This window comes from Condylura cristata, unplaced genomic scaffold (assembly GCF_000260355.1).
Source record: "Condylura cristata isolate star-nosed mole 26May11 unplaced genomic scaffold, ConCri1.0 scaffold00002, whole genome shotgun sequence".
Classification (NCBI taxonomy): Eukaryota; Metazoa; Chordata; class Mammalia; order Eulipotyphla; family Talpidae; genus Condylura; species Condylura cristata.
Window position 1 is genome coordinate 39976447 of NW_004567103.1, and position 10941 is coordinate 39987387.

General features: G+C 34.6%; 1 protein-coding gene across 1 annotated transcript in view; it reads left to right on the plus strand.

Moving 5' to 3' along the window:
• The window catches only part of SESTD1 (SEC14 and spectrin domains 1), a 96567-nt gene that overhangs the window by 82342 nt on the left and 3284 nt on the right, over positions 1-10941 (plus strand). The window contains exons 13-17 of the mRNA XM_004674480.2: positions 557-716; positions 4292-4373; positions 5107-5229; positions 5989-6180; positions 8947-9068. Coding sequence (XP_004674537.2) covers positions 557-716; positions 4292-4373; positions 5107-5229; positions 5989-6180; positions 8947-9068 — 679 coding nt within the window. The remainder of the gene's footprint in view (positions 1-556; positions 717-4291; positions 4374-5106; positions 5230-5988; positions 6181-8946; positions 9069-10941) is intronic.

The following is a 10941-nucleotide window of genomic DNA, read 5'->3' on the forward strand; positions in this document are numbered from 1 at the left end:
GGGGCAGGCGGGGATTGAACTCATGCGGAAGTGGCTTAAGCTTCTTTGTGCAGTGCTTTAACCCGCTGCGCCACCAGGGAGTGCCATCAAAATAGTCTATATTCTTTTACAAGGATAATAAATTGGTTTACTGTTTTAAATTCTTGCAACTTATACCTTTATTTTTTGGTCTTGTCTAAAAATTTTTTTTTGCCTTGTTCTTTTAAAAATTGGATGACATAAGTGGAGACAGAAAAAAAAAAAACCTGACAAATCTTTTCAAGAAGGAAATTCTCACACTTTATCCCTGTGCTCAGTTTTTAAAAGTATCATCTATAAAAATTCATCATTTAGAAATTCTCTGAATGGAAACTTTGGTGCGAGCAGGAGCTCCCTGTTGAGTAAAATTTAAAGATGTCTTATGGCTTGAAATGCTCCGAAGACTCTGTCCCAAGATAGCTTAAAGTACAAAGCTGTTATTCCTTGAGTCCAAGTACAATATCTACTAGGTAGATTTTTGTGAGGGAGGGAAAGCACCTCTGCTGTTAGAGATTAAATGTAGTCACTTTTATTTTAGATGTAGGATTGCAAGGCTTGCGTGAAAAAGGACAAGGTCTTCTGGATCAGATCTCCAATCAGGCATCCTGGGCCTATGGAAAGGATGTAACCATTGAAAATAAGGAAAACGTGGACCACATACAAGGAGTGATGGAAGATATGCAGCTTAGGAAACAAAGGCAAAGTTTGACTGTTAATGTTAATTTTTGCTAAGTTTAATATTAATTAAAATGAACAATGATATAATTAAAAATTTCAATACAAAATGAAAGTTCTTACCCGTTATAAGAATATAGTGAGTTTTTACTTTTCATATATAATTGTACTAACAAATGATGACAGTTTGTTTAGCTTATAAGTATCTTCCCTTTTTATCTAGCAGAAAAAATTTCAGTACACTTTAGTACTTCACATCCATATACCTACTGTATTCTATGATATTTTTGTTTATTTAAAAAATCCTTTTTGGAGAATTTTGCTTTTCAATTTTGATTTTTTTTTACCTCAACACAAATTTTCACACATCCACTGTTCTCATGTTTTCTGTAAAGGATTATACAATATATTCTGAATAAGGTGATGTTTAATTTCATTTGATATAGAACTAGTAATTTAAAGGATTCTTTGAAAACTCTTAATTTGAAATAGTTACAGAAAAATATTGCTAAGTAAAGAATTAAATGAATCTGCAGGTATACACAGTCTAGCATGGTTGAATAAAACTTTTACACACACACAATTTTAAAAACTTCCCCAAAACTCTACCCATTTCATGGATGAAATAGTTCTCAGGCAGAAATTCTCTGTTCTCATGTCTGCATGCTTACCCTTTTCCTTACTTATTCTCATCACAAAGGATGATAAACTCTTCCCTTATCAAACATGTACCCTTGTCCCCATTCTCTACTCTAACTTCTCCCCTATTAAATGCTTAAGTATCTCTTCTAGAAAAATAATGAACTTATTATCCACATGCTGATACCTTCCTCTTCAGCTCTTGTCTTCTAGCCCTAGATTTCTCCTTGAAAGCTGCCATTTGAAAGTCTAATCTGCAGCCTTTTTACTTCCTCACTATCCATTTTGTACTTTTCTGGTCTTCCTCATTCTGACTCCTATTCTTACCGTGTCACTGAATGTGTTCTTAGTGATGTTACCAGTCACTTTGTAATTACACATATAGAAAAAACTTGATCTTGTGCAAAATCCAGGGAATATTTTTGGTCCTGATCTTGTTTGACCACTCTGAATAGTATTAAAAATAACTGACTTTTTCTTTCTTCTTGAAACTCCCTGGCAACCTTGTTTTCTTTGTGAAAAACCTCAAGATCCTCCTCCTGGCGTCAGATTTTTTCCTGTTTTCTTCATCTATTTTTTGTTCCCTAACACTACTTCCTGGATTTTTTCTGAGGCCATGTTGTCTTCTCTATCTGTGTTTCCTCCTTAGACAGTCTCACCACTTTATTGATTTTCTTTAAAATGATTGTGATTTAGTAGTTCTGACTCAGATCCAGATACCGCTTTTGCGTTTTAGACCCCTAATTTGACATGCCTTTCCATAAACACCTCAAACCTAATATGTCTAGATTGGAATTACCCAAACTTACTCTTTTTTGATTTCCTATCGAAATTAAAGTTGCTATCATCCACCAAACTGGATTTATCTTACAAACCTTCTCCTCTTCATCATTTGCAACCTAAGCAAATATCCAGTACTGAATACTGCTCTCTTTGAATCCTGAATTTCTTTGTTCAAGATCTTCTCTTATCCGCCTCTGGCCTTGTTCCCCTCTAATTTGTTTTGCATGATAAAGATCTTTGCAAAATGCACATCTAGTCACATAACTGCCTTGTATAAAACTTTCTTGGTGATTTCCTGTTTTTCAGATGAAGTTCAGTCTCCTTGCAGTAATGTCATAGGCCCATCATAATCCACTCCTCATAATTCCTTCTCCTATACTCCTCCCCCCCCCCCAAAATGAAGTTTTTTTCCTGAACGGATCATGCTGTTTTCATGCATATATGACTTAGAGTACTGTCCGGTTCTCTGCCTATTGAGTCCCTATTCTCTAAGACTTAGAGGTCATTGTTCTTTAAAGACTTGTTAGATTTCTATGGCAAGTTAGCCACTTACTCTTCTATATCCCCATGAAACTTTTATATACCTCCACATTTGTCACATTACTAAAAGGTCCATTTCCCAAAAAGGAACCATATGTATAGTAGACCCTATCCTATATTTTATCAAACACGTTATCTACTACCTGATAATGTGTATTGAATATTTATACATCATAATTCATCATTAAAGTGTCTTCAGATTCAGATGTTCAGAATAATTATCATCACTTCCCTTCAGTCGCTTTTGGAATTACTTTAACCAGTTGCATTCTAACAATATGTGCTTCTGTTCAAGTCATTCTTAAAAATATCCTTGAATAGCCTTGGTGACCACTTTTGTATTGTTTTAAAGCTGTCTAAAGCCTCCTTCAGGAGCATCAACTGTAGTGGAACTCAGTGCCTCCTGGGTAGCTTGTTATTGGTATTTGGGAATGCGATGAGATTCCCCTTTCCCTTTTAAAGTACATGGAGTTGTTTGGGAATGAAGGAAATATCTCAGAGCTGAGTTAGCTCATTACCTCAAAAGTTTAGCCTGGGACCCTCCTTGGTGGTGCAGCAGGTTAAAGCTCTGCACTGCAAACTGACTGCAACTGCTTCAGTGCTAGTTTGATCCCTACCTGGGAGGTCACCCACATGGCACTGCAGATCTCTCCTATCTCACCCACTGCTCCCCTCAGCAGGGTACTTCATCATCTGCCTGTTCTGCTTCCCACTCTCTCTCTTTGAATCCTCTCACCGTCCTGCATCTCTGGCCTAATACCTCATTCTGTATGCATAAATAAGTACATCTTTTTAAAAAAAAGGTATAGTCTGTGTGTTATCCAGAAATTCGTAGTAAAGTAAAATCTCTGAATTTTGTTCCTCTATACCCAGATATCAATAGTTTGTTTTCTTTTAATGAACATAGAGGTAGTTTTTCCTTAAATCAAAAATTAGATATTAACACTGACTAATAATAATGAAAGTTATTATTAATATTTCTGTTTCCTTGGAGCTTTATCCTTTAGAATTTGAGTAACTATATATTTTTAATATTTATTTATTTTATGCATACAGAACTGGGGTACAGTCCAGAGATGCAGGGGTAGTGAGAGGATTCACCAGAGACACAGTGGGGAGCAGAGTAGGCCTACTGACAACACTGCTGTGGGGAGCAGAGGGCTGGTCAGGAGAGGTGTGCTACGCCATGTGGATCATCTCCCGGGGCAGGGATCGAACCCATGCTGAAGTGGCTTTAGCTTCTTAGTGCTGTGCTCTAACCCGTTGCATCACCAAGGAGGGCCCTGAGTAACTATATTTTTATCTTTGAAATTTTCTTAGTGTTAATTGGCAATGGAGATTATTTTGAGGGGTCTTATATACTGTTGTATTTGTGATTTGCTTCCATATTTTACAGAACCCATGTTCTCAAGAGGGTTTGTGATTAAATATCATACAGATATTTTAAGGTTTTAAGGTAACATACAGATATTTTTGCAGTTACTGAAAATCAATGAAAAATAGTTGCAGTCTCCATAATGTAGGACTAAATCATTTTTGGTATACTATAAAAACATTTATCCCCTGTGATATTGTTATAATAATTGTCAAGAAAATTGAAACAGTAATGTCCTAACTTTGTGTTTGGGTTTATTAGGTGTGAAGACATGGTAGATGTGCGAAGGTTGAAGATGCTTCAGATGGTGCAGTTGTTTAAATGTGAAGAAGATGCTGCCCAGGTAAACATCACTTAGGTATACTATGTAGTTTTCTTAGAAGATTGATTTCACCTAACTATAAAAAAAGTGAACTTTTTATGGTCCTAAGAAAGCAAATTTATTTTTTATTAAACTAGCAGATTCTAGTTTATCCTGATGAAATAATAAAGTTTTATATTCCAAGTTATTTTTCTGATCTCATTTGACTTATATTCTTAATGAAATTCTCTACTGAACTAGAACTTGGTTAACTTGGTTGTCATTTACTTCCCATAGTAAAGGCAAGTATAGGAAGGACATTGCTTTTTAAACCACAAGAGGGTTTTCAGTTAGATAAACAATTTGCTATATTTGTGGCGTTAGTGCCAAAGAACATGGTTGCAGTTTAGTATAGAGGAAATTTATGAATTTAAATAGCAACATAAATCTGTGCTAAGATTTCTACTAAGATCTGTATTATTAAAATATATGATTTGCTGTTACAAATTATATTAATTTTAAACGTGTACTTCCTTTAATAGGGTTTGTCTTTAGATTTTGAAAGTTTTGAGGGGGAAGAGAGGTCATGAATTCAGGTAGCTAGGCATTGAATGAAATAAACTATTAAAATCTTAGATTATAACTAATGTGTAAATCAATCATAAGATAATGATTCTTATTCTTATAGGTATTTCTTATTATAAGTGTGTTGCTAATATGCTTGATATAATAAGAATCATGAGTCCAGCTTCACTGTTAATTTGTTTTCATTTAGGCTGTAGAATGGCTCAGTGAACTTCTGGATGCTCTGCTTAAGACACACATCAGATTGGGCGATGATGCTCAGGAAACAAAAGTTTTACTGGAAAAGCATAGAAAATTTGTTGATGTTGCACAGGTGCAGAACTGATTATCTTCCTTTCCTACAAGCTCAATATTTGAATAGCTTTCTGCATGATTATAATGTAACTTAACCCTCCAACTCCAAGCAGGTTAGTTATGTTATTCCAGAAATACTGCAGAAATAAGAAAATACCAGCTGATTTATCAGACCTATCCTGCATATACTTGAGAAGTCCTATGTTTCCTTGAATACAGGTTCTTTATGCTCTTTCCCTCTGATTTTTGTTTTATATTATGACTTTTTCAGGCAATCCAAGTGTTCATTCACAAAAGTTAATATGACATATATGTTAATATTAGTAATTAGAAACCCTATTTTCTGCATCTTACCAGTGTTAGCATAACACTGACATTTTGTGTGTGTGTGAGAAGTATCTTAATATGTTTTCTCTAACTGAGTTCCCAGTGTAACAGTTCTAGCTTCCTATATAGAAGATGAGGTGCCTGTTTTCAGTCCTGTGTTGTAACTAATGACTGTTCAGACATTCTTTTTGGCCCATGGAATTGAGCAGACATATAGGGAAATAAGAGAGGGAAGCCTACAAGAAATAAACTTATTAAAAGCTAACAGAAAAGTATTATTTCTCTTTCATTATTTAAAACTGCAGATAATTTTTAGTACTAATTGCCAATGGGGCCATTCAGTATTGATTTCTAGTAATATCATTTAATAGCATCCACAGCCTTTCACACACTTTCCTATCCCTCTTTTCAGAATTCTTTTATTATAATTCATTTTTACTTCCTTTTTTAGAGCACTTATGACTATGGAAGACAGTTGCTACAAGCCACAGTTGTGTTGTGCCAGTCTTTGCGCTGTACTTCTAGATCTTCTGGGGACACACTTCCTCGACTGAACAGAGTATGGAAACAATTTACAATAGCATCTGAAGAGAGAGTACATCGGCTGGAAATGGCCATTGCATTTCATTCAAATGCTGAAAAGGTCTTTTTTTTTTTTAAGTGCTCTGAATATATTTATTATGTTTATTAATTAATGTTATAAAGTATGTTAATTTCAATAAAGTAATTACATGCTTAGTTTTTTCTCCAAAATTTATATTAGTTATTTTGTTTGAAATTTGGTTTTGGCAGTAATACGTTATCTTTGAGAATTCAAATTCTGCTTGTAATCCACTTCAGTGCTGAGTTCTGAGATTAGAAAAATCTAAAACCTTGCAAAATTCTCTCTTCACCGAATTGCCTTCTTCAGTAAACCTGAGCTCTGTGCTCCAGGATATCATGACTCTCATCTCTTTTATGCCAGGAAAGGAAACTCTGCTTCCAGAACTATTACTAATTAACATTAACTTTTAAAAAGGACACTTTGTAATTTTATTACATAAAAAGTAGCGAATGCCCAGCTAATACAGAGATAAAAATAAAAATCTTATTTTCATATGATATCTTTAAGGATTTAGTCTAGAATTTAGTAATGAATTTAGTAGTCCCAGAACCAAAAAATGAAATCCATAGTGTTATTTGGGGAAATCTTCAACAATAAACATTTTTCTTTTCTCTGTACAGTGAAAACATAGAGTACCCAGCTGGGCCTTTTATTTCCTTTCTAGAGAGGAACTAATGTCATTATATAATGGACTCATTTTGCAGCCCATTGTATAATTTGATCTCAAGCTCATTTTGATGAGTTATATTTTTACTCTCCTCCTCCACATTGTATAATTTTGGTGTCTGTTACTTCTATTTTTGTTGTTGTTGTTTCTTTATGATACCTCCTTTACTACTTTTATGTCTGGCTTGTGAATAAATTCATTTATTTTTTCTTTTTGATGAGGCCCTTAACCTTTGTTCTGTATTGAATGGTAGTCTTGCAGGATAAAGTGTTCTAGGCAGAAAATCTTTCTCTTATAGTACTGGGTAGTTCCCAGTATTTACCCTCTTCCCTCACAGTCACTCTTCTTTCTCTGAGTGTTTTTTATTCTTCCTTGGCATTGAATTTTAGCAGTTTAATTATAATATGTCAGTCTGGAATTCATTGAGTCTCTTAGATCAGAATGTCTGGTTCTTTTCCCAGATTGAGGTGGTCCCAGTAATTAATTTCTTTAAATTTTCTATACCTTTCTCTTTTTCTTCTTCTTTTTTTTGAGCTCCTGTGGTGGACATACTATTTCTCTTTTGGTTTTTCATAATAGTTCTCACACTGTTTTCACTTTTAAAATTCCTTTTTCTCTGGATGGGCACTATGTTTGAGATGGCCACAAACCAGTAATTGTTCTCATTGCATTTTAGGTAGGGGCCTTTGTACCTGCACCCTTTGTTAAGATCCCACCCAGTGCTTCATCCTCTGGTAGTGAGATCATCCAATCTGTACTGGTTTTAGCCTTGAGTGGCTGTAAGGCAGTTGCTTTGCTTATCTCAGTCCCAGTCTGCAAATATTAGCCTCTTTTATGAGGACACAGATGATTTCATCTGCCTATTTCTCACTAGTTTGGGCTCCAACTGTTCTAGTTTGGGAGCTTCAGGCTCAAGTTAGAATCACTCTGCACCTTTACTACAGTAGTTCTTCAGTGCTCACTCTGTCCCAACTGCTGACTGTATACCCCTCTCTTCAAGGCAGTGCCTGGCTTTTAATGTGCCCTATACGTGGTCTTGAGTTGGCAATAACAGAGGGTCTCCTATACAGCAGGCACCCTTGCTTTCTTGAGTTGCACACCAAACACAATAAATTTTGGTTTTTCCTATGCCTTCCCTACACCATACTGTTCTTCCTATGTATGAGATAGTCAGTCATCTATTTATCTTCCAAGGGACAGTTTTCCTTGTTTTATTGTAATTAAGTTGTGACTATGTAGAGGAGGCCAGCATTGTTACTCTACTGCCATTTTCACTCTAAAAAAAATTAGTATCTTGATAAAGACTAGAACTTTGTAGTATTTCAATTATAACATTATCGGTATATATCAATTAGTTCATCAAAGATCAGTTTTGTTTTTTTTTTAAGATTTATTTATTTGTGCATACAGAACTGGGGTACAGTCCAGAGGCTTAGTGGTGGCAAGAGGCTTCACCAGAGACAGAGTGGGGAGCAGAACAGGCAGATCTACGAAGTACACTGCTGAGGGGAGCAGTGGGCAGGTCAGGAGAGGTCTGCCACGCCATGTGGTCACCTCCAGGGTAGGCGGGAATCTAACTAAGCGGAAGTGGCTTTAGCTTCTCAGTGCTGTGCTTTAATCTGCTTGGCCACCAGGGAGGGCCCAAAGATCAGTTTTTAAAATAATTAGTCAGATGTTTGCTTAAATGATCATGTTAGTTATATGTTTTACTCAGATTGTATGTCTTTTAGTATTTGTATTTTCTTTCATTTTTGAAGTTTGTAATCTTGTTGAGGTCTGCATCTGTATCTCTTTCACATTCTGAGCTGCTAAGTAAACATACAGTGTTTAGTATATAGTTACTTAATGCATAAAAGAATTATTTTAAAAGAGTTTGAGCTTATTTTCAAATAGTGGACTAGTAAGTTCTTTCCTTGAAAATCACTACAGAATTTTTCATGCCCCAACTATATGTTATAAGGGATTTTTGTAATTCATTTTGTTTTAATATCTTGAGCCAACTTTGCCAATAATAAATCATTCTTATACAGTGGTGAAATTATGATGTGAAGACAAAACACCATCAATCTACTAAATTTACATGAGCTTTATTTCCTTTCTATGTCTCTTGATTGATGTTGCCATATTATTTGTTGCAGATTTTGCAAGACTGTCCAGAAGAACCTGAAGCCATTAATGATGAGGAGCAATTTGATGAAATTGAAGCAGTTGGGAAATCACTTTTGGATAGATTAACTGTTCCTGTAGTTTATCCTGATGGGTATGGTGCATGTTCATGTAATTTTGTCTTTTCATCAGTGAGGTTATGCAGTGAAATAATGAAGGGAAAAATTATTTTTTAAAAACCCAAGTAAATTAGCTTTGGTTCACATCTTCAATTCCTACAATAAATTGATTTAACATGAAACAAATCTAAACTCAGCTCTTAATAATAATAGCAATTTTTATTTGCTTCTATCATATCTGCTGCCTCATGATAATGTGTTGTAGAAAAAAGAGCACAGACAATGTTGACATACTGGATTCTAGTCATGGCTATAGTAATAGGGAACTTTGGTCTTCATTCAGGGAAGGGATTATGAACTCATAAGGTATAACAAGTATCATTACTTTTGATTGAACTTTAGCAAGCCACTCTGTGCTTCAATTTCCTCACCAAAATTAGGATATAGTCTCAGGTATGATTCCCAACCCATTCTTTTTTAACATTGGTACATGCAATCCTATTTCTTCATTTATAAAATTATAGCATCTTAATTCAGGGAGTAATTGATAAAAGTGTGACATAATCTCTTACAAGTAAGTAGTCTAATAAAAGAATCAGAGGGATACAACTTAAATAGTGTGTTGTATACCAGTATTTATAAACAGATCTTAAAAAAAAAGGAAATCTAGACCTAACATACATCAAAAGGGATTTTAAAAATTCAAAATATTAAGTAAAGTGTAAATGATCACAGTAAAAAAGAAATAGCCTAAGGAGCTTTATTCCTGAGAATTTAACTTTGGTTTAGATCCATAATAATTTAGAAATAATTCAAAGGATATTTAATTCAAATAAAATGATAGGAAAACCAAGTCATTGAATACAAATATCCTTACGTAGTGGTACAGTACAATGGTTAGAATTTTGATCCTAAAACCAGGTTTTGGGGTCCTCCCAGATGGCATAGGGAGCAGCAGCAGACCTCTCCTGTGTCTCCCTCTGTTTCTCTTAGCAGTATATTTCAGTAAACCCACTTGTTCTACCTCCGACACTATCTCTGGTGAATCATCTCATCCCCGCAACTCTGGTCTAATAAAATAAAATAAAACCAGGTTTCTTGAGTTGAAATCTCAATTCTACCACTTACTGTGGCAACTTGAATAAGCCACTTGACCCTCTGTGTGGTAATTTCTTTACCTAAAAATAGGGACCTCTTGTTCATACTTACTTACATTATGATAGCAGGAGAATTACATGAGAAAAAAATAGTATAAATTACTAAAATGAATCTGATACATAGTATCACTTAATGATTAAATGATCATCATTTAATCACTTAGTGTGTCTTGAACTCCAAGTGATCATGTAAAAGTAATATTGAGAAGATGTAATTTGAAACATTATTATTGATAGGGTATTCTTAGATTTATAGTCATACCTAAATTAGAAGTAGCCTACATTCATGATGTATATCCATAATGTAAGGGAATAAAAACTCTTAATTCATAAATTCATAAAGTAACAATATTGTAAGAGTGCCTCTGGTTGCTCCATTCTAGAACATTCCCAAATCCGTCATTTCATGGCTCGTTTTCATGCAGTCAGTCACCTATTCTGCTGTAGACATCATAGAAACATTAGTCTACCGCTCCTATTTTTGCTTAGGCTTCTCCTCTCTGCACACATAGTCTGTGTGTCATTTCTTCATCTTTTAAGATAAAAGAACAAATTAATGTGGTGTAGTCAAGTTTCATAACTTCCACCTTTAGTATTTGAAATTGTTATGCCATTGTATAGGACAGTCTATTCTGTGTAGTTTGTTTGACAGTCAACATAGTTAGATTTATTTTTAGTAACATCTTGCTATTGAAGTGAAAGAAATTGAATGGCCTCTGGATTAACAGGCTTTTTTTTTTTTTTTTTTTTT